Source organism: Merops nubicus, unplaced genomic scaffold (assembly GCF_000691845.1).
Source record: "Merops nubicus isolate BGI_N331 unplaced genomic scaffold, ASM69184v1 scaffold10465, whole genome shotgun sequence".
In the NCBI taxonomy this organism is placed as follows: domain Eukaryota; kingdom Metazoa; phylum Chordata; class Aves; order Coraciiformes; family Meropidae; genus Merops; species Merops nubicus.
The window spans coordinates 59,077-82,710 of NW_008610286.1; the positions used below are offsets into that span (position 1 = coordinate 59,077).

The following is a 23,634-nucleotide window of genomic DNA, read 5'->3' on the forward strand; positions in this document are numbered from 1 at the left end:
CCTTGATGGAAACTACACTATAAAAATTTTATGCAGTTTTACAGTGATGCTGTTACTTAAGGGTAATAGCAGCAAGTGACAGATAGTTGTTGCTGTGTGATTTCCCTCCCTGCTGGTAGCTGCCCTGCAACCCACTCACAAGTCAGAGCTCCAGCTGACAGAGACTGTGTGGACAGGGAGAAGCCAGTCTGCACTCTTACCTGCTGTGTGAGCATGGGGACCAGATGAACTTCAGTGGGTGATTTAGGAATCCTCTGGAGGGCTGTGTTTCCTCTTGCTGGTTGGCAGCAGCTGTTGGTGCTAGGAGCAGCATGTTTGGCTGTGCTGCTGGCATTAGCTGTATGAAGTGTTAAGGCAATAGGAGTGATGGGCCAGTTAGTCACCTGGAGATGAAAAGACTCCCAGCAATATACTCGTGAAGTTCAATACGTGGGTGCCTTGTTGATTTAAAACAAACATGAATGGCAGAGTTCAAATGCAAACTGAATTCATCACAGATGTCCCTTCTGAAGAACTTCCAGCCAGATTTGTCAGGGAGGGATCATCTGTCACCAGTGCTCTGCTCAGACAAAAATTACTTCTTAGTTGAAATGATCCTATAGCCTGAGATTTTGTGGCACATCCTGGTTGCACAAATCTCTCTCAAAATTATTTCACTGGAAATCTGAACACAGCCCCTGAGGTGCAGGGAGTGTGATCTCTCTGTGTCTGTGATCCTGCCTGTCTGGGTAGGGAAGTGGGAGACGTTAACAGATCATAACAGAGAGTTCCATTTCCTCCTGATTTGTACCTGGCTTGTCTTTGCTGCAGCAGAGCATAAGCAGATCTGGTGGTGGAGGTGTGGGATCAGCCATTCTGGGCTACCTGCAGAATTTCACAAAGACTTCTTGAGCAAAGCCACTGAGTCTCTTTCTCTGCCAGCATCTCTTGCTGCCTGACTAGTGGAGCAATTTAGCCCACATCTGAAATGAACTCCTTTTTTTAATTGACTCTGGTTTTCCTGTAGGATTTGCTAGCTAGATCTGCACTATTGTCTGGAGTGATGTGGGTGAAGCAGAACAAGAACTCTAACGATGTTAGAAGAGCTAGCTGTGCATTAGGTCATGGGTTGCCTGGTATCCCAGAGCAGATCTACTCAGAAGTTTAAGGAAATATTTTTTCTTATGTTGTTTGGTAACAAGAGTGGCATTTATCTACCCTCTGTTTGTAGATTCAGTTCAAATCAGTAACTGAAGCATCCTCCAGAAAGCAATGCAGCCTGATTTTTTAAAACTTCTTGCTCCTAAATCTTTTTTAATTATCTACAGTAATCAGTCCTTTATACAATATCACCTTATGTTATAATTTCAGGGAGCAAAGAGTCCTTTTCTTTAGCTCTGTTAGGTGTACCTTTATAGTCTGAAGATACATAGCAGGTAACACTTTGTCTACCAGTGCTTTCTGTGCATGAGAGGACCTGCTGTTATTTCAGTATTACTTAAAAACAATTTAAGGCTTAAGTCTTCACAGTTTAGGATCATTGTTAGAGTCTGTGTTGTTTGTGTGTTGTTTTTTGTGTTTTGGTTTGTTTTTTGTTTGGTGTTTTTTTTGTTTGGTTGGTTTTGTTTTTATTTTTTCTTTTAATTTTTCCCCCTTAAAAATTATTTTATCTGTAAAACTTAAAGGAGGATATAAAACACTGGTTTGGGGGGCTATCTGAGACATTTTTGGCTTGCTGTGGAATTGCAAGGTCTTGTAAGTCCTATAAAAATCATCCCCAAAGCAGGTGTGGCTTCTTGGCTTCACATGGAACCAGTGTACTTGTCTCTCTGCCCAAAGAAGGTAGGTGGGTACCATCTGCAGAGTGTGGATTCACCCCATCACTTATATCATGATTCAGCAAAGTTCATCCATCCTTTTAAGCACAAACAGTTTTCTGGTAGTCTGCAGGAGTCAAAAGCTGGAATTTAGGAAGAAATGTCAGTAGCTTGTTGAAAGAGTGGCAAGGGAAAATATTCCTCCTGTGTTCTGATAATAATACACTTGCTATAAAACCTACTCCTATAGTCACAATGAATCGTTTCAGGGGAACACTTTGCTTTTGAAATAATTCTGGTTAACTAAAAACTATTATTAGTGACAATCATGTTAGACAGAAAAGTAATTTTGACAAAATGAAAGAACATGGATTATGAGGTGTTACAACTGCTGAAAAAGCTGTTTTCTGTAAAGGGAGTCAACAGAACATAGTGTCCCCAAAAGACAGAAAAAGCACCTGAATATTTAACCAGATAAACTTCTCGGGGCTGTATTTCAACAGTTTACTTTGCCCTGCTGGTCTGGGAGGTTGTGGTGGGACATTTTTTATGGATTTTTGGCATCTTTAACTAGTTTTAGAATTGCTGCCTGTCAATATTTCAGTGATTTTTAACACTGCTCCTATGAAATAGTCTTGTAGACTTATAGTTCATAATCATATTACTGAAAAGCTGTGTGCAGTTCTCAGTTACTGTATTTTACTTTTCAAGACTGAAGAAATGGAAAATTTTTTACACTTGGGCTGATAAATCAATAAAATATTTGTCTGATTTGTCCTTTGGGGAAAATGAGCTGCAGCTGCCTCTGATCTGAGTTGCAGTAGCTCAGGTGGGACACCAGAGTTTGAGCTTGGATTCAAGACAACAGTTGCCAACTTCTTTCTTAGGTTTGTAAGTGGTGGGGACGGTGGTCTTGCTGTGCATTTGAGAAGGAGGTGCCTTGCAGCAGAGGTGTGTTAGTGTGCTGGGGCACAGGCTCCATCCCAATGATGGGAAGAACAGTAGCCTGTGATGATCCTGCCAGCTGCAGGTGTCTCCAGAGTGCCCTGGTCCTGCTTTGCATGGGAGGTCTGGCAAGAAAAAGCACAAAGTGGTGTAGCTTCAGGCATTTCTCTTAATATTTTTTTTCTATTTCTGTAACATCAAATTGGTTCTGTCCTAGCAATCCCTCAAGATAGGCCCAGCTCACACAGCATTTCTGTGTGGTCTGTCTTGGTCTTGCATCCAAGAGGAGTTCTCATTTCAGGGAGAATCAGGGCATTCAGTTGACATTTTGAGCCCTCTGCCTTTCTTCCCCTTTGGAAGATGCTGGTGTAATAGATCATTAGCATGCAGAATTTAAAGGAACCTTTTCTTCTTTTCTCTCTTTATTTTTAGTTCTTTTAAATATAGAAAGAATCAGAGGGGCAGATTTTGAGTATTTTAGCTTGAGTTTTACTCTGCTTATGCATTGTTCCCTTGGAACAAAGACTTTATAAGGAAGTGATTTGATTTCTTCCCCTCCTCTCATCCCCCACTGTGATTAGGACATTTGCTATTCCAATTCCCTAATTTGATACCTTTAAAGATATCTTTTAAACACAGGTGGTTGCAGTGGGAGCACCTGGACATAGAATCATAGAATCATTTTGGTTGGAAGAGTCCTCTAAGATCAACAAGTCCAGCTGTTCACCCAGCACTGCCAGGGCACCACTAACCCATGTCCCTCAGCACCACATCTCCCTGGCTTGGACAGCCCTCCAGGGATGGGGACTCCACCACTGCCCTGGGCAGCTTAGGACAGGCCTTGACAACCCTTGCAGGAAAGAAATTGTCCCTCATGTCCAACCTAAGCCTTTGTGACTACCCATGAGGCGTAGTCTGAGCATAGTTTCATATTTCTTTCTTACTGCATTCTCAAGTTCTATTTTTTTCAAGTAATTGAAAAACTTTTTGTTGAGGAGGGCCAGGGCACCCTCATAACCACTGGAGAATTGAAAGCACTTCCAGCTGGCAGTTTGTCTCCATTGACTAGGTTGATGGTGGGCATGCAAAGACTAGTTTGGAGGTCAGCAATCTAAATTCTGAAACAGAAGCATTGGGCAATTTGGAGTGAAACATAGTCAACAGCAGTTTTTCAATCATCCAGTTAACTAGTTGGCTGTGCATTGCCAATGACTTATTAGCTTCTCCATGGATTCAAGAAGGGGAGATATATGTACAGCATAGATATTTTTTACTGTTTCTTTTTATTGTACCTTTCACCTTGAAATATTTGTGCCTAACATGCTAACATGCTGGAAATGAATAACATACTTCACAGTGAACAAGGTGAGTAGGGCTCAAACATGATACTCTTTCTAAGTTTACTAAAAATTTGATCTCACCAAGAGAACCATTGCTGTCTGTTGAGACTGGGACCTGCTACACAGGCAGGGAAGTCCAACTAAGCATGCATTTTGTTTGTTTCAAGTGTGAAAATTTCCGGGCTAGTAAGGATGTGTACCACAGCAGTTCTCTGTCAGATATGCTGACAACACCACTCAGCCCTGTGCAGGATGACGTATTCTGGAACGTGAGTCAAAACGAAGAACAACCCCCAAAGGTATGTGAAACTCTGGGCGTTTGGCATGATCCATGGTTGACAGCACTCCACTCATTCCTCTGTGTTGTGTGCTATCCATCCTCTGGACTTTAGGAAGCTCAATGAAAATGTGATTGCTTGCACATTAACTGGGTCTCAGGAATCTAGAAGGAAAATACAAGATTTATAAGCAGGTCGATGTTCTGAGATCTGCGGGATCTGTGAATGCAGATACACTTTTTCCATTAAACCAAGTTATTTGTAGCTGCCTTTTCTGTGAAGAATGTGGCATGTTGCAGAAAAGCTCATTAGTTTGTGTAATTCAGGTGATGGGGTGTTTCTCTTTTTAACAGAATTTCTAGGAGCAAGTAGAAGAATATTGGTGCAGGGGTGTGTATGTGCATTTGTTCACTGTATTACTTTGCTGCTGGAGGGTGGGGGACATGTCTCTGATCCTCAAGACCTTTGGTGGCAACATAAGGTAATCTACCACCTAGGGAAAGCTGCCTTATGTGACTGCAGATGTGTTTCCCTGTCTACTTTAAATACCAACCAAAAATAATGCTGACTCTAAGGAGAGGTACAAACCACGTGCAGTCTGCACCCTGATAGATGGTGCAGGCCTGGAGCAAACTGGAAGCATCTGCTGCTGACGTGCAGCTTCCAGGGTTGATATCATGGAAGACCTCTCTGCAGGTCCCACTGAAGCATTATTCATCTATGTTGGTTAGACTTGTTTTTGCACTGACACAGAGTAAGCATTAGCTTTGCTAACTGAGTCTAAAATATCTGTAGTGACCTTAAAATATTTTATTAAATCCTTAAGGTTCCAGAAAGGACAACGTCTAAATTTTACAGCAGAGATCAGCCTGGCCATCAGAGATGCCTTTCAAGGTAAGCTCTGAAGTGTTACATGCTTATACAAATGCTGATTTATTGTCAGTAGGAAAACTGAAGCAAATTTATTCAAAACAAAGCCAGAACCTCAGTAACACCAAAACTGACATGGGTGCATACCTCCTTTAGTAGCAGTTACAATTATTTTATCTTTTGTATCAGTTTGTCCACAAAAAATAACTAACCAAAATTCCTGATCTCACATTTCAAGGAAGTGTCTAAGCTGGCTTCCATTTAATGGTTGGCATAATTCACTGAAAGAGAAACAAGCTTCTTGTAGATCTGCTCCTTTTCATGCAAGGTAGTTCTGTCTTCTGCTGGAAAGCAGTGTTTTTAATATATAAGGGCTGTTCCATCTGTAATAATTCCTACAATGAGCTGTTTGATTTGGTTCAGCCTGTTTGGCATGCTCAGGTGGCTTTCATACAAGTCACACATCTCTTTCCCAGTCAATGGGCAGCTTGCTGTGGGGTCTTTTAATTTCTTGTGATTTGGTGATGCTTTACTTGCCCTTCACAGCAGTGTAAGTGATGCTGAAGGTGCAGGTTACTTGAGGTCCTAACATGTTGACACTGATGATGGCTGGTGGGAGTGGTGCTGGTCAGGGCTGCTGTTGGTTTCAGAGGGGAATTATGTGCCTGGATACTGTAGTGAGTGGGGGTCTGGCCCCCACTCTCTGTATAGCCACTTACAGTTTTGTGAAGCTTGTGCCTGTAGCTTTGTTTTGCTTGGTAGTAGCTTGAGCAGGCTCTCTATAGAAGTATCTGGATTATTTTGGCAGTCTGCCCTTAAGGCTAGTGTACTTTTTTCATATCCCAGAGGAAAAGACCAAGGATGCTGAGAGCTCAGCAGTAAAGGGCAGCCCCCACTGGATGTCTGTCAGGGAACATAATGCTGAGAGAAACTGGGACTGGAGAGATTTGAAAGGGATGTAAATGTAGCTGACGTAACAAAATAACGTGCAGGACTTCTGGTGAGCCAGAGTCAGAAACATCACCTGAAATCACTTTCAAGTGAACTCAAGCCCTAAATTCTCTCTACTTAGAAGTCAGAGGAGGCAAAGCAGAAAAGGAACATGTAAATAAACCACAGTGTTGCAAGTGAGAGGCTTCTGTGCCTGGGTTTCTAGGTGAGCCCCTGTTTTACTTCACAGCCTCGGCAGCTTGTTTTACTGTCCAGTGTGTTCCCTTTTCCATCGATAAGTGGGTGATGATGTATCTTCCAGGTGGGTGCTGGAGCAGGTTTCATTATTTAGTAAAAGCCATAAGATTTTGGAATCAGGAGTGACACAGATCTGAAGAGGCCAAGGGAGAAGTACCTGTAGTAGAATATTTTGTGATGACTTGGGGAATCTCTGTAATCTCCCAACGTGACTGCCCAGAGGAAACTGTCCCCTCCATCTTCTTCTGTCACTACTGGATGGCCCTGCTTGGAGCAGCAATGAGTAAAATTTTTTTTCTTTATCACAAGTATTATATCACACAGTAACAGCAGGGAACTCGATTCAGTGGCCTGGAAGGTCCCTTGTGGTCTGTGCTCCTGCATGCAGGATCATCTGATGTGCTTTTTGTCTTTCCCTTTAGTAACACTAATCAGTCATCCCCGGGGGGACATGCTCTGAAGTTAAGCAGCAGCAGCAGCTCTCCTGGCAACAAGCAGTGGGAGATGGGATCTCATCAGAGCAGCCGGTCAACCTCAGGTGATTTCTAAGTCAAAGATTCATCAGTCAAAATGTACAAAATTCCTGTAACGTGAAATGGGCTTTCTGCAGCATGTCAAGTGCTGCATTGCAAATGGGATTTTTTTTTTTAAAAACGTGTATTCTGGTGATAGGCTTTTGAAAGCCCTCTGGATTTTATAGTTCCGTGTTCTTAAAGTATGAACATCTTTTGAGTCAAAAAGGGGCTGTGAAGATGCTTCCATATAGAAAATTTGAATTGCCTCAATTAAGAACTGAAAAAAAAATAACTTCTGGTGCACTTACTGACACCACTGAAACTCAGCAGAGCCAACATTCCAGACACACAGATGTAATTCAATACTAACATTCAGCCGTTGGCATTTTCTGCATTACCATATGCTGCTTTTTTTTCATTGCCCACTGATAGGATGATAGAGATGAGCAGTTGCTGTGCACTAATATTTCTGCACTCTAATGTACTGGCACAGGCATAAGACTGTACAGCACCTTATGAAACACTCTTCCAATATTCTTTTATTTGCAGAAAGATAGTGGAACTGAAAAAGAAAAGTCAAAAGAAGTTAAAAGTTGGAGGTGGCTTCATCCAATTTAAGCCAAGTGCAACTTTGTAAGCTGCCTTGGTGTCAGGGGTGGTGGAGTAGAGATGCAGTGGGCTCGCTCATGGGTGTGCAGAATTTTTGCAGTACAGACTGGTTCCTGAAACGTGACCAGAGATTCTGGCAGATGGGGATGCAAAGCAGAAGTGGACAGCTTTGTTCCTCTGCTGTTATTTGTAAGAGTGTTTTCTGTGGGTCAAATGTTGAGCAATTTCTTGTGTAGTTCCTTGCAAGGCAGCGGTGTGTTATGACACTTTGAATTCAGGTTGGCTACTAAAGATGGGGGACATGGGGAATCACACCCAGTCCAAAGCAGGGTGGATGGTAAAAATGCTCTGAAACCACACCAGGATGCTGCTGAGGTCATTTATTTTTAAACTGAGGCTTATATTGTTAATTTGCAGGCCGCTGATAAATGAAAGAACAAATTGCTTCCTTATTAGACTTACACAATCAAGCCAGTTTTGCTTTCACTAACTGCACAGAATAGGAAGCTTCGCTTCAGTAGAAATCCGAAGCACACTTTAAACTGCTTGGGTTTTGTTTCTTTTTGCTCCTATGTCATTTTATGTTTGAATAACAACACAGAGATGAGCAATGTGCAACAGCCCAGCTCAACTTTGCAATGTCTGCATGATGTGTAACTTCTGTGCTATTTTGGCATGGGGAAATGAAAACCTCCCCAGCAATGGAAAGAATAGAAAACCTCCCTTGTGGTTTAAATTGTCTCCTTGGGTTCTTAAGTGTCATTAAATTACAGCTAGTTCTGGCATATGGTGTTCCAGAAAGAGGTTTGCTGCTTTCCCAAACCCACAGGGATAATGAATTGGGCAGGAAAGGGCTATAAATACTTTAAAGCTGATACTTCTGCTGAGTTGCTTAGGTACTTATTGACCAATTCTAAAAGCTTTGCAAAATGCATGAATACATGAAGCCATTGTGATAAAACTTTGCAAATGACCAAATACACATCCTAATCTGTGTGAGCTCCAGTTCTTCCCCTTTGATTTGCAGAGAGGCCTGTTGATAGCAGTGGGGGAGTCATGGGAGAAACTGCAGAATGAGGTAGATATTGAGCTGGCCGGTGTGTCCTGCTTCAGGAGGTGCCACCTGACACAGAGGGGGCTAAGGGCTGTTTCCACCTACTTCCCCACAGCACAGAGTGGAAGTGGGAGCTGAGACGTGACCCTCGGTGTGCCCCAAGGGAAGCAGGGACTGGAAAATGGTTCTCCCACTGCTGCTGTGGGAAGTGGGGAATCTTCCTCTACTTTTAGCTTGACCTCATGCTCGTGAGTGGAGTTTGCAGCTATTGGCTCTCAAGCCCGTTTGGGTTTAGAGAACCAGACCCTTTAGACTGATTTTGTGCAAAGGCCAAATCTTGGCAGCGCGTCTGTTTGCTCATGAAAACATGCATCAGGGGCCAGGCTCCTGTACCCTCTCCCTGATCCCCAGCCTGCGCTCACAGGAATATAGGTGCGTGGGTGGCACCTTCAGTGCTGGAATAGGACCAGCAGTTGCTGGTATGATGAGCTATGCCCATGTTGATCCCCAGAGGAAGGGATTAGCATGCCCTCACTCTTTCTCCTTGCAAGCTGCCTCCCAGTCCATGGAACCATTGTTGGTGCACAGTGGGAGTGTGTTGCCAAGGTTTTGGTCTGCTTCTTTGACTCTTGCAGCATTAAACTGCACCAGCAGCAATTTATGTACATAGTCTTGTGGCATCCAGAACTACTGGGAAACAAGCAAACAGGTTTCCCTCTGCAGCAAAGAGAAAAGAAGAGGCTGGTGTTTGCTTTGGGTGGTAACTGTGTGTGCATACCTTGCTGGTCCCCTCTCTTGCTCTGCTGAACATGCAGTGGAAAAAGAAGCTATTTTTTTTTCCACAGGGAATCCAGGACCGGCCAGGGCAGAGAACCCTTTGTCCCAGAACCACTTGCAGCTGCATAAGAAATCGGAGAAAGTTTCTCATCCAGGCCAGATTGCAGTAGGTTCTTTTCAATCCACTGATGTTTTTGATTTGTTCCTAGTTTTCACTGAGGGTATGTCCATGCAGACAGCTCCTCTGTTGGTGCTGGACTTCAGTAGCTGATGAGTCCACCTAAGAGGCCACGTGGGCTGGCTTGAGCTTACTGCTGCATTAATGTGTCTCATCAGCCTTTGGTCCAGCTCTGTCCTACACCCAGCTCAGTTCTTTGGCACAGAGTTCAGTTTTCCTGAACCTGTCTGATCATAAACCTTTAGAAAGGAAGGGAATGTTTTTAATATTTCAAGAAGTCATTGATCATGCAACCCAGAAGTCAATTTAAATATCCAATGTATAATTGCCTGGAACGTGTCCTACCTGGCTGTGACACACTGAAGAGTGTCCTATCAAGATGGCTTTTTAATACTTCATAGGCAGGCCTGGGTGGCCTGGGGATGCAGAGGGGAGGGGGAAGAGGACAGCTGCACCTTACTGGAGTCTCCAGCCCCCTGGCTTGGCAGGAACTGGAGATTTGAAGAAGACTCTGGGTTTAGGCTATTGCCAACAGAGTGAGAGACCTGTATGTGAGTTCCCATGGGACTGGGGTGTCTGGGTGTCCTGTGTGGGTGAGCCATGGCTGTGCTGGTGTTGTCTTTCCAGCCCAAAGGTGCTTTGTACCCAGTCTGTGCAGGCACAGCCTGTGCTCAGCCATGGCCCCGCAGGCCTCAAGGTAGTCCAGGGCTGGAACAGAACTGAAGCTGGTGTACTCCTTCAGTCCTGGTGCAGAGCACTCCTTTTCCTGTGCAAAAACCAGGTGCTTCTGCATTCCTGTGAAGTGTGAAGATTGAATCCTAAATGTTCAAGATATAACATTACATATTGACTAAAGTTAGTCACCTTTCAACTTTCTTCAGACATTTTGGTTTAGGTCACTTTCCTCTGTGAGATACCCACTTGTGGTGGACTAACAGAAGCATCAACTTCCTAATAAAGCTTTTTTGGTGTGGAACTGACAATAGCTATGTATGCTGGGACAGTAAAATACTGCACATACTGTTTAGAGATGAGTTCTTCTATGAGAAAAGAAAATCAACTGAGTTTTCTTTTTTCAGAGTCCAGGCTCCTTTGCCAAGGGGAAGGATGGTGGCAATGCTCTCCTAAAAGCAGCAGACTATTCCTCATCAAGTGATGAAGTCAGCAGCAGTGATGAAGATGACATGAACCACACAAGGTTGGCTTATTTTTTTTTATTACTATTGTTATTTTGTTCCTTTTGTGTCACACACTTATAAATATCTGGAAAAAGTTGGCATACCGAAGTTCTACCTCCTCTCTGAAGATACTATCAGTCATTTATGGCAGTTGTAATTAAGCAGTTTAATCACACTATAATGAACTCCCAGGGGTGAATGTTTGCTCTGTCAGATGTATGCAGTGAAATAAGCTTTGATGACTTGCTGCCATGGAACAACGAGGAAACGTCTTGTTTTAACTGAATGTCAACAGGTAGTGGTTTTTTAGGGATTACTTCACATCAATCTATGTTTAAGTGGAATTTTTCAGAAAGAAAAAGGAGAGTGAAAGAAAACTGTTAAAGAAACAGATTACTGTGAAAAAAGCAAGGTGAACATGTCCTTGGTATTCAGTCCATTCACTCCAGGAGAAATAATTACCACTGAAAAGCTGATTCCTTCACCAGGGCTGTTTATAAAGAGGAGGTAGTGTAAGCAGGATTTATTTTTCCCCAAAATTTCCTGTATTTTTAATGTCATTTTGCACGATTGCTGGGGTTGCCGGATGATGATGTGGCTCATACCAAGCTGATCTCACCTGGCCTGTTTCTCTCTAGCTTTCCAGTTCTTCTTGTTGATTTTGTGACTGGCATCTTGTGATGCTTTACCTGTCATGCAAAATGTGTATTCTGCTGAGAAATGAGAGTGTGAATAGCTTGCTAGTCCAAGTAAAAGGGAGCTGGGAGATCAGTTTGCCAGCACTGCTGTTTGGAACAGCAAACAGAATTGTCTTTTAGTATTGATGCATAAAACTTCTCGTTTTCTTGCAAAGAAACTTCAGTTCCCTTCAAGTTCTAGGATTTACTCTGAGTGCATTACAGGGCCACACAACTCTCTGGGCTGGGCCCTTGCTCTTCTGACATAATTAACACATGCAGTTTTGTCAGTCTTCAGGAGGAGAGGCTCAGGTTTGTGGCACTGTTGGCAGGCTGTGGCATTGGCCTGGTACCAGTCCTTCCCCCTGTGCTGCTCGGAAGAAGGTAGAGTTTTTGTGGCTGCATATGGTCCTGATTTGCATTTCTGAAGTTCATTTTCAAAGCCGAAGGATGAGGAGGGATAATGTTAAAAAGTCTTGTAGCTTGTTCAGTGCCACTGAAAAAGTGTCTTTTTACTGTAATGCCTTTCTTTTCTTACTGCTCCTCTTGCAGACCACCTTATTCTGCTCTGTAAAAAGTTTTATTCGCTCTAGGTCATAGAATTCATCTTAGACCTCAGAAAGACTCTACATAAAAATATGGATTTGCCCTGTAGCAATGACTTTTGCTATGTAAGTGTTAGATTGCTGTGATCCTTGCATGCTGTAATGATTTGAAGGAGTGGTTTCACGGCCTTTGGAAATCTGCATGTGTTATTTGCATCTCCTCTGTGCGTGAGATCCACCAGTCCTCTAGAGAAATGGAATGAGCAGGATGATCTCTGTCAGGTTTGCCTTCCTGGGCTCACAGCCACCACAAGAACTCCTGTAAGATAAAGTTGTAATCTTGTCTATTAACAAAGTCCCTTCACCTCAGCTGAATGTCACTGATATCAAAAGACAGATACTTTTGGAAATACATCCTGATTTCTACCAAGTAAATAGCAAAAAGGATAGTGATCAAAGTGAAAGCAGCATCGAGCATTGAAACTTTGCATATTCTGGCTATAGTGAAGGGTTTGGCTTTTCTTGCTATGTAAAGCATGTGAACATGGGATATGAAGCCCCTTGCAGCCTGTAGCAGTGTTTGTGTTTGGTGTTTGGCTGAGAAAACTTGGTCCAAGTTTTAGTTGGCTATGGAGAACAATCTGTCTTTTCTCTTCTTGCCTGGACTGTGGAACAGCTTTTGATGTCCACGCTCCAACTTTCATGGAGGTGCCCAGAAGGACTAGACTTGGGACATACACAAATGCAAGAGAAAGAGCTTCATGTTCTCTTGGACAAATCCTGTTAGCCACCCTGAGAAGGCTCATTTCTAGGGAAGCCAGGACTGAGGGCAGCTGACTTTCACCAGTAAAGCAACTTCTAGTCTTGTTTTTCTTCTCAGTGAGGTGAACCAGGATTCTTCCTCACACACACGAGGTTCTTGTTTTAAAGGCAGGACGTCTGTGTATGTGATCCAGCATCCTACCTGCTTGTATAGCTTATCTATTCCATTGATGCTATCTTTCTCCATCAAGAGTGCTTCCTCTTCTGATGCCTGCAGCATTCACAATCCCCCTAAACAGTGAGTTTCCTGGCACTCCTTTTGTATAGTTGTTTCCTCTCTCTGCTCTTTATATGCTGTTGCCTACCAAAACCTGGGCAAGGTGGATGCAGGTATGTGTTTGGCTAGGAAGTACTTTCCCCTGCTAGGAAGTGGGATGTTGACATCACTTAAGATCAGCTGCTGCTTGCTTTCCTGATAAGAACAGGTCCTTGAACTCATAATTGATCCTGCTCCCTATCTTGCTTTTCTGCAAAGTTTCATATGCAAGTATTTACCCTCCCTGTGGAGGAGAGCAAAACAAACAAAAAACAACAACAACAAGACAGCAAGACCCTCGGTGACAGAAGTTTGAGACAGTTCCACTTGGGTGAAAAAATTTAAAATGCAAAGATATGGCTGATTGTGTAGGGAGAAATAATGTGCTGGGGTATACCACAAGAGATGCTTGCCTTGTTCTTACTCTTTCCTTAAGTGTGTGCTTTTGGCCACTGTTGAAGACAGAGGATACTGGGCTAGGTGGGCTTTTGGCCCTCACCAGTCCAGCAGCTCTTATGATCTTCTTTCTATCTCTATGTGCACTGAGCAACCTTTTCTTTGTATGTAAGGTGAGGATGTCCATGTTTCAGGGACTAGTTGACAGTGTGAAATTCCAGTGTAGCCTGTCCCAGTAGGCACTGGCAGAGGGGTCCCTGGTACCAGCATACAGTGGAGCAGCATCGTCCCCCTTCCAAGTGCAGCTGATGTTCTTTCTCTGGAGAGCAGGGTGCCTCATAATTGCACTCCCTAGGGTAGTGTGCACAGGGAGACAGGAGAAGTTTTGAAGTAGGCACCTCTCAAATGACAGCTTGAGGGACCAGCTCTCACTTGCCTGAGCTATGCAGTGTCTGAAGAATGGTGGGTGAAAGGTGGGGAGATGAAGGGATGCTCTCCGAGGTGGGCAGAGCTTCCTGCTGCATGGCAGTGATCCTCAGGCTGGGGTCCATTCGGGCACATCCACAGACTAATCAGCTTGCTTTTGTACAAGAACCTTGAAGCATAACTACTGAATGTTAATCATGGTCACTTTTGAATGTGTATGTGGGGTTTCTTGCTTTTTGTTTTTTGAGGTCTCTTGTTTCCCCCCCCCGCCAAAGTGGTTCTGTTCATTAATTGGAGTTTGTTTCCAGGCAACTGCTAAGCAGCAGAGTGGCAGATTTCTCAAGGACGAGAGTACCAGATGGGATTGAACTGAAACCCCAAAGCAGTGTTGCAGAACAGAAGGTAATTTGGCCATTTGTAAGGAGGTGGGTGCAGTGGGGGGGAGCCAGATCGTTAATGGGTGTGATAAAGGCTGTATCCATTTCTCCTCGGCAGTGTTTCCACTCTGAAGTCCTGCTCTGTTGTTGCAAATGATAGCTATAAGCCTGGGAAAAAAAGGTGTAGTTGCAGGTTTTGTGCTTCCTATTAAAATTTTTACATTTAGGTATGAAATGGCACTTATTTATTTGTCCTTGTTGTTGAACTGGGAGTAGTTTCTGCTGTCAACGTATTTCTTGAATGCACTGGGCAGGTTGCAGAAAGCAATAGTGTTGATTATTGTTGGTGTGCAGTGTTGCTGTTTTTACAATTCTTGACCTTTTAATTCCAATTTAAAGAGAACTACCTCTTACTGCTTAATATATTACCAGAAGAGGGGAAAACCACTTAATCTCTCCCTAGTGGCTTAGGAAAAATACATTGCCTTCTCATATGTCATGTTGTGGTTCCTTCCCAGCTGTAGTTCCTAGTAGAGAGTCATGTGGATTTTCCCCTGTGATAAATATTAGTGCAGAAAAGGTGAGGACAGACAAAGCAGAACAATGTTCTTTGTGGTTGAAAACAAATAAAACAAAACAAAACAAAACAGTAATAAGGCTTGCATCAGAGCACTTCTCACAGATTACTGAGTTTCCTTTCATGTCACAGATAGGGAAAATAAATTGCTGTGAAACTGGTGTTTTCCCCAGAGCTGCTTGTCTAAGCTGTGGCAAGGCTGGGAAGAAAGAAGAGTTTTCTTTACCTCTGGTGTGATTTCTAATCTTCAGACCAGATTGGCATCCTTCCTGACTGGGGAAAAGGTTCCACTTTGCCTTCATCCCACCATCCTTGAGGAGAAGGACCCTGCTTTGGAGAAAGAATTGCAAACAGGGCAAACCCAACATTTTTTTCTGGGGCAAAACCAGCCTGGTGCTTTCCCTTTCCCCTGGTATCTGGGCATTGGAAATAGGCTGCTGGAGGGAAAAGAGAAGGATGGGTTCGGAGGCCCAGACTGAGGATGAGGGAGCATGGAAAAGAGAGGAGGTCACATTTTTGGTGGCTTTGGGGAGGGCAATGCAGGTGGGTGCACAGACAAAAACCTTTCCTCATAAATCTCTCTAATGCCTTCCAGACTTCTCTCTCCTTCTCCTGGAGACTCCTGTCTGTTCCTGCCACCTCTTTTCCACCAGCCACAAGCCATCATGAGTCTCCATGACTTGTTCCAACATCCCTTCCCTGGCCCATCTGCATGAACTGGTTTGAAGTGGTTAGGATGTACGAGACTGCCCAAATGATTCAAATGCGGGTTTGGTTCAGTTCAGCCGAGTCTGACTCAAAACTGAACAGAACAGTCCCATACTGGCTTCATTCCCTGGTCTCAAATATGGACATCAATGCTTAGGGTTGTTTTGGGGTTTTTATGTCTAAATTGAAATGTAAAACACTTAGAGCATCTTTCTGATTGCTAGTTAATTACTTGGCTTTTAAAAGGCAAATGTGTTTTATTTAGAATTACCTAGTTTGTTTTTTGTCTTCATCTTTTGGCCAGCATTCAGAAAAGCTGATCTGATTTCAGCAGGGTGTTTCTCAAAGTTAGTAGAATGTACTTGCCTTGAATTCCACCAGGCACAAGCTGCTGGAGTTTGGTGGTGCTTTTTCCTTCAGTGTAATTCAGAGGAGTTCTCTAGTGTTGTGCTTGGCTCCTGTCACTCTCTGCATTCCAGTGCCACTGGTGTTCAAGTATCCAGACTGATCATGGCCAGGGGCAGATCTCTCTACATGGCCCTCTCCATCTGGAACACTGCTTGCTTTACACATCCATCTTTCTTCCTCTTAAAGCTTCTAGCCCTGTACTTCCAGAAATCAACCTCTGACACCATATTTCGTGGTCAGGGAGAGAGCTGGTGTGGTGCCTCGTACCTTATGTAGTTTACAAGTATCTCCTTGAGCTGATGGGATCCTGTAAGGAGACCTGCAGTACCAAACAGCACTGTGCTGGAAATGCTGATGCTGGATCCTGTGTCATTCTAGAATAAGGTCTCCTAATTCAGTAAATGTCAAGTAGCAATGAAATGAATGGTTAAGAGGCTTTGAACTAAATGCAGGTGCAGAACCAAGAAGAGCTTACTTCCAGCTCTGGTAGGTAGAGGTCAGATCTGTAACATTAGGACAAGTCGTTTGATTCTGTCTCAAGTGTCTCTGAGGATAAAGTTGCTTCTTTACCTGTGGTTGAAGCCATGTAGATGAGGAGCATTTGTGGAGCCCTTCAGGAGTGGAAGCCAGTGTTGATGTCTCAGGTGTTTGTCACACACTTTTGTATTTCATTTTTTATTTCAGTCTTTCCATAGGGTTTGTCTTTACGTGATACCTCACACAGAGCACCCCTCCCCATATGCTCATTGCTTATGGTCCAAATTGACAGGAGCAGTATAGTGCCTTGGAAGGATGCTAAATGTGGGGTTTAACTTTATGTTCTCATGTGCAGGATCAGATTTTAGGGAAACAGATTTCTAGCACGCAAGAAGGCCTCTGGAGCATAAACAACCAGAACTATCTTCTGCCAGATCTCCTGCAACAAAGCCAAATTTCAGACTCTGTGAACCCACCAAAAGTGCCACTGACTAGCCAGGAACCTCAGAACAAGCCTCTGAATAAGGTAAGAGATAAATTACAGAATTAATTAATTGTTTCATCATTTTCCTCCAGTCTTTAGAAGCCTGAGATTGAGAACCTTTTAACTTCATCTGTCCTGTCTCTGTTTTTGATAAAATTTTTCAGCACATCCCTCTTTTCCTGAAGAATTTTATCTAGGGGGCAAGATAAGAAATCTTGAATTCCCTAACAGATTTTATTGTTCCACTTGTTTGCCCCATCTCTCTCTCTCTCTCTCTCTCTCTCTCTCTGCTTTCTTTACTTTCCTTCCATTTTTTCTACCCTTTTACACAAGCTAGAAGAGCTTGGAGCCTTGGCTCCTTTACCTGTCATGTCAGCCTCTGCTCATTGTCCCTGTTTTTCTTCCATTCAGGTGTCAGGTGGGGAGTGCACAGGGGCCAGGGCAGCATTTCTCAGCAGCCCCAAAGGGGCTCCAACACCCCTGTGAGCACGGGGGGCTCCCGGGGGGACGTGTGTCACTGGAGGCAGACAGCAGCTCTGTCAGGGGTCATGTCCTAAGCTGCCTTACTCAAGGCAAGAGTGTCCTTGCTGCAGAGAGGTTTGAGCAATGCCCTGTTGCAGACAGGACTGCAGGGAGTGATTGACGAGGTCTTCTTCTGGGCATTGGCTGATTCAGTGCAGTGCCTGGCTGAGCATCCCAACACAACTCCCTGCTCAGGCCTCCTGTCACTGCGTTTGTACCATCTACCTACTGCTTTAAGACTGTTCATCATGTCTATGCATGCCACATGCCATTTCTTCTGAACCTCAGAGGCACCATGCTGCTGTGTCCTCTTTGCTTCCTTAGTGCTGTCTTCCTGAAGCAGCTCTTGTCTTTCGTTGTAGACCCCGTGCACTGAAAGCACACCCTCAAAGAGCAGCACATCATCTACAACATCCTTTACTGCATTCATAGATCCTAGACTTCTACCAATCACTCCTCCCACCAGTCCAGTAGGACCTTCCTGTAGCTCTCGTGAGTATGATTACCCTTCTCTTAAAATGTCACTCCTAGTTTCTGTTTCTTTTGTGGGGAGTGAGGAGGGCCCCTTGCTTGGAAATAGAAACTGTCAGTAACACCTCTAGAAACTGAAACTCCACAGCACTATGAATTTTCATTGTATTGCTTCTGCCCTCCTTCCAGATGTGGCTTGCGCTACTCTGCTGCTGTGTCACCACAGTGCTTGCTCAGGAATCCCTGAGGAATTTTCTAGATCTTTTTCTCTGGCTAAATAATGCCAGAGAATTTGTGAGATGTAGCCAAACACTCACATTTTTCATGATTGCCTCTGTCTTTCATTCTAGCATCTAGTGCAAAACCCGAGCCTGTCAGGAGAGAAAATGCAAGGAAGGGCTCTGTTGTCAATGTCAACCCAACCAACATCCGCCCACAGAGCGACAGCCCAGAAATTCGGAAATACAAGAAGAAATTCAACTCAGAGGTCCTCTGTGCTGCTTTGTGGGGTAAGCTCAGAAGTACTTGGGCACGTGTATGGAGGGGAGGCAGCAGCAGGAGAGGCTGGCACTATATGCCAGGCAGATTTCACAGTTATTGAACCTCTCCTGCCAGAAAATCTTGGAGTGGATCACTGAGTAGATACCTGCATCTCTTGGGTGATGCTGTCTTCCTGGTAGAGGATGGCAAACGAATGACTTCCAGTTGCACAGGGTTTAGTGCATCAGAATGAGAAAATGTTTTGATCAAGCACCAAATTGAAACTGCACTCACTGGAAGAGCCAAAAGTTGCAGGTATTTTAGCAGTTTATGTGGCTCATCACACTTGTCTTAGCTGCATGTGAGCACTGCTGATCACAATAAACCCTGACCCAGTGGAAATAATCCAAACTTGAGTCCTTTTGCTGCCGTGTGTGTTAGGTATTCCAAGAATCTGAAGCAGGTCAGGCATCAGTCTTTCCAAAAGCTTGGCTTCCTTAGTTCCTGCTCTCAGTGCTTGCTCAGAACCTTGCTGGATCAGCTTTTTCACAGGGTCAGCTTCACATAGTGTAGAATCAGACCAGTTTTCAACAGCTGTAAACCTTGTCCCAGTCTCACACTAGGTAAGCTCTTGAGTTGTTGTAACCATCATTCAGAGGAACAGGACATATTCTATGGGACTCTTCCAACCTTGTATTCCTCCTCACTTTTTGAGTCTGGAATGGAAAATAAATGAAGTAGAGGAGGAAATATGATCCAAAGGAAATGTGGATTTCCAGTGTACAGCTTTACAGATTTTGTGTAATGTATGTTTGTAGGAGTCCAAGATTTTAAATTAAGAGCAGAGCTGCATGGCAAGGTCTGTAATTAAATGTGCCTCGAGGCTGAAGAGCATCAGGTACTCATCAGAGCATGGCCAGTAGAGAAGGTTGCTTGTTACAGCAGGATACCTCGTGTTGTTTCTTTGGAACCTGCTGATTAGGAAACAATCTGCCATGCCAGCCAAACACAGTTTCGGACACCCTCTGATGTCAGCAATCTACTGGAGCTCTCACTTCCTTGGGAGCAGTTGGATTTCAGATGGATGCACTCTTTTAATTTGGCATTTAAATTATTCTTGCAAAAACCAGACCATTTTCAAACAAACGCTCTGCTTGCCTGTAACAGCAGCCCTTCTTCCTACAAGTTTGGTCCTCCTATATTTGAGTGTTTAGAAAAAGAGGGATTTTTTATTATTTTATTTATTTTTAATTGGTAGAGACCCTTAGATCATTTAGTTGGATCTTCTGTGTTACTAATGGAGTGGTGCTGGACTGAGACTTTTGTAGTGCTGACAGGCACTTACCAAGGTCACCTGAGAAGTTCAAGTTCATGAAGCATTTTCCTTTTTGCTTAAATCAACACTGACCTCAGCAGAACTACTCATCCTTCAAGTTACATGGGCATATAAGTGTTCTCCTGGGTAAAATCTGTGATGGTGAAATCCTGTTTTTTCTATTCATTTTTCTGGGAGGTCATCCACAGAGCAACAGAAATTATCAGGTACCATTATGTGAGACTAAATAAGAATCAGTTCTCAAAACAATGAACACTTGGTGGCCTCTGAATCATTAAGTGCTTTGTGCAGTGATTTTTTTCCATGTATCAACAGGAGTAAATTTACTGGTGGGAACAGAGAATGGATTGTGGCTGCTGGACAGAAGTGGGCAAGGAAGAGTTTATTCACTGATTACAAGGAGACGGTTCCAGCAAATGGATGTTTTGGAAGGACTCAATGTGCTAATTACTATATCAGGTTAGTTCAGTATCTAAAAGTATCTGACCTGCATTGGCGTTGGAAGCAATTAAAAAGAAGAACTAGGTTATAAACTAGGTTGATGAATTACCTCTTACAGAAAATCACAGGACAGTTATTCTTGTTAATAGGAAAACTCCTGAATTTTTAACATTTACGTTCTGATTTCAGAGAGGTTTTTGGGCATTTCATTACCTGGTTCATGTGCAGAATGGTTTGTGGGAAGCATGAAGTGTTTTGTGTGCTTAAAATGAACTGATTCTCAATAAGCTGTAGTTTGTCAGTTGGTTTGCTTGCTTCCATGATGAGTGAGCATCTATCTAAGTGCAATCCTATTAAAAAATATCATTAAATAACTTGTTCTGTGTTCAGCAAGATGTATGAGCAGTAACACGAGAGTGATGTGTACTATGAAAGCATCAGTAACATTAAATGGAGTAGCATCTTCAGCCTTTGGTAATGAACAGCTTGAACTCTGCCCTATAGGGTGCTGAGGCCCTTATTCCCCATGGATGAGAGAGGCCTCAAAGGATGCTTAGTACATAACGAGGTCAGAGATGTAGGTCCAGCAAGGAGTGGCAGCTCCTTGTCTCTGATCCAGACTCACTGTGGGAGATGGTGGCAAGAGCTGTTTGTCCCTTATTGCCAGGTCCAGTTGACTGTGCCACTGTCCTTCTCTTTAGACTAACCTGTGATCCCAGGCCATACCTGTGTTCCTTCCTTCACATCAAAGAGTCAGTGCTAGATAGTGTGATCATTTCTGATAATACACCCATCTGCAGAGACCTCTTCTTTGGCCTGAGGAAAGAGCTTTAGCCAGGATCGAAAATCTTCCATGTAACTTGAGTCACAAGTGCCCCTGTGCCCCATGCCATGGGATTGCCAGTGGTCCAGTTCCCTCCTCCGTGTCGCCATCATTTAGGGCTTTTCCCTTGTGCTGCCGGACTCTTCTCTCACCTTGAACAGGCAGAAAGACCTGCTGTACTCAAGGCTTTTTGTAAGTGTTGGAGAGTTTGTACTTCAGTGCCATAAAGAATTACATTTTTTTTTTCCCCCAAATCCTAGGGAAGAAGAATAAGTTGAGGGTGTATTACTTATCGTGGCTGAGAAATAAGATTTTGCGCAATGACCCGGAGGTGGAGAAGCGTCAGGGCTGGGTGTCTGTGGGTGACCTGGAAGGCTGCGTACACTACAAAGTTGGTAAGGACTTTCTCTTTCTTCCTTGAAGAGCTGCTTAACCATCTTTTTTGCATCTCGTGACACCAGCATTTTTCTTCAGCTCAGTTTCAGGATTGCTATTGGGCTGAATATCAAACCTTGGTTTACATGGCAGGTGCTTTCCTCCCTGTTGTTGCAGGAAGCATCTCTTCTTGCAGCAGCTACCAGATGACCCTGTGATGGCTGGAAGAAGGGAGTGCCCGCCCTGGTCTGTTCCTCAGTCAGTGGTTTAGATGTTCTGTAGTTACTTAAGGTTTTAATTAGAGGTTTTCCACCTCCTTACTATTCAGCTTTCATTCTGACCCTGAGTAACTGCTAAGAAACTGAACTAGTGAAGTTCTAGTATACCATATTACTAGGGTGTCCATAGATGTGCTGCATCTCATCCCTGTCTCCAGATCATAAAAGCTCTAAATATACCTTTGTTTAAGCTCACACACTGAAAATGGTACTGCAGCAACTGAAAAAACATCTTGCTTTTATTTGACTTTCAGGCAGTTCATTCTTGAAGATGAACATCAGTATTGTGCTAGTTTCTGTCATTTAACTGCCTGAGGAGCTGTGATACTCAGCACAAGCTTGGCTTTGGTGAAAGATGGTGTATGAAAGTGGCACTCTTTTAAAGCCAAATAGAGAAATTATGGAGAGGAGCACAGGAGACAGCGAGGTGCCTGCCTCTCATGAGTACATTGCTTGACTTTTTTTCTGCTTTTCTATCTTGTCGCTTTAGAAGTGGCAAGGTTTAAATCCAAGAAGGAATCTGAAACAGATGTGCATTGTTACTTTGTTTGGTTATAGCTAAGCACTCACATATTCCACTTCAGTTGCTCATCTTTGGGTTTGGTGTGGTTTTGGTTTGTTTTTTTTAAATAGTTATCCTAAAATTAGTCAAACATTTGGTAGGAGCTTCTGTGTTTACATATGACAAGCCACTCTTACTTCTTTGGCAAAACAGCTGCTGTTGTTCTTCTCTTGGTGAATTTTGTTGTATCTTGACCTTTGGTTTTACAGCCATTTGTCCAGGTAGAAGAGGAGAAGGATGTGCTGTTCTGCGTTTTGGTGGAGTTTGTTGCTTTTTTTTCTTTCTCTGCCTGTGTGAGATTTTCCTGACCAGTGTCCATCCTTACCCACTCTTACGCCTCTGCTATATTTGGCCAGCGTGAACTGCTCCTTTTGTAAGCAGCAAGGGCTGATCAAGCCCTGCTCCCACAGAAAACAAACCTTGCTTCAGTAGCCTAGCACCTGCATCTTTTAAAAATCCCTGCCAGGCAGACACTGAATATGAAATGAAGGATGAATGTGATGGGTTGCAATACCCTCATGTTCTACTTCCAAAGCAAATGCTTGTCTCTGGCAGAGTGAAAACACAATGTATGAAATAGCCTAATTTTCAATGCAGGATTCTTCATTTATTCTTGATGGGCCCAGCATGACCTTAATCAACTTAGAGAAATTGCTCATAATTTCAATGCTTACTCATCTGAGAAGCATGGGAGTCATTCGCCCACACTAGCACATGGGGAGTTAACCCAGCACGTGAACAGTGAAAGGAAAACTCATACTGCAGAGTGTAACAGAATAGTTCAGCCAGCAACCACCACTCCTCCAAAAGCAGGAATTCACCACCAGCAATGCTGGAGTGTGTTCACACTTAATAAAGTAGGCTGGCTAAGATGCAGGGTCAAGACCCATTTTTCTGACTAGTAAGGTATATATTTCTATATTTTTCATAGATATATGAAAAGCAATGTATGTGTCATTAAGAGTCCTCTAGCTTTACTGAGAATAAATGAACTACAGGTTTTCAGCAAAGGCATTATCACTGGGGATATTAAACATTGATGTCCAGAACCCATTCGTCTCCCTTGCTGGATAATGTCTACCTCTAGAAGTAGCCCACTGAAATTATTTCATATGATGAGATGGTCTTTGATTTAAGTGTCTGTCTGGTTCCTAAGGAATTGTTCTTCTTGTATTCCAGTAAAATATGAGAGAATCAAATTCCTTGTAATTGCTTTGAAAAACTCAGTGGAGGTTTATGCTTGGGCTCCAAAGCCTTATCACAAATTCATGGCTTTTAAGGTAAGTGAAGCTTTGCTTTGGTTCAGATATATCACTGTCTCTCATTGTCTTTCAACTACTCTTTGCCTTTGCTTTTTGTTGCTTTGTATAACATTTATTTCTAGTTAAAGATAAAATGAGTATTCTTTTAAAGAAAATGTACCTCATTAGAACATCCATTGGAGAGAGCAGCCATGAAACCATCA

The 23,634-nt window shown here is 43.3% G+C and overlaps 1 protein-coding gene across 1 annotated transcript in view; it reads left to right on the forward strand.

Moving 5' to 3' along the window:
• The window catches only part of LOC103773496 (mitogen-activated protein kinase kinase kinase kinase 4-like), a 92,200-nt gene that overhangs the window by 55,206 nt on the left and 13,360 nt on the right, over positions 1-23,634 (forward strand). Inside the window, exons 15-26 of the mRNA XM_008940866.1 lie at positions 4,249-4,380; positions 5,186-5,253; positions 6,840-6,955; positions 9,441-9,538; positions 10,630-10,748; positions 14,159-14,252; positions 16,753-16,923; positions 17,766-17,895; positions 18,225-18,383; positions 20,006-20,149; positions 21,215-21,349; positions 23,349-23,449. Of these exons, the coding sequence (XP_008939114.1) occupies positions 4,249-4,380; positions 5,186-5,253; positions 6,840-6,955; positions 9,441-9,538; positions 10,630-10,748; positions 14,159-14,252; positions 16,753-16,923; positions 17,766-17,895; positions 18,225-18,383; positions 20,006-20,149; positions 21,215-21,349; positions 23,349-23,449 (1,467 nt within the window). The remainder of the gene's footprint in view (positions 1-4,248; positions 4,381-5,185; positions 5,254-6,839; positions 6,956-9,440; positions 9,539-10,629; positions 10,749-14,158; positions 14,253-16,752; positions 16,924-17,765; positions 17,896-18,224; positions 18,384-20,005; positions 20,150-21,214; positions 21,350-23,348; positions 23,450-23,634) is intronic.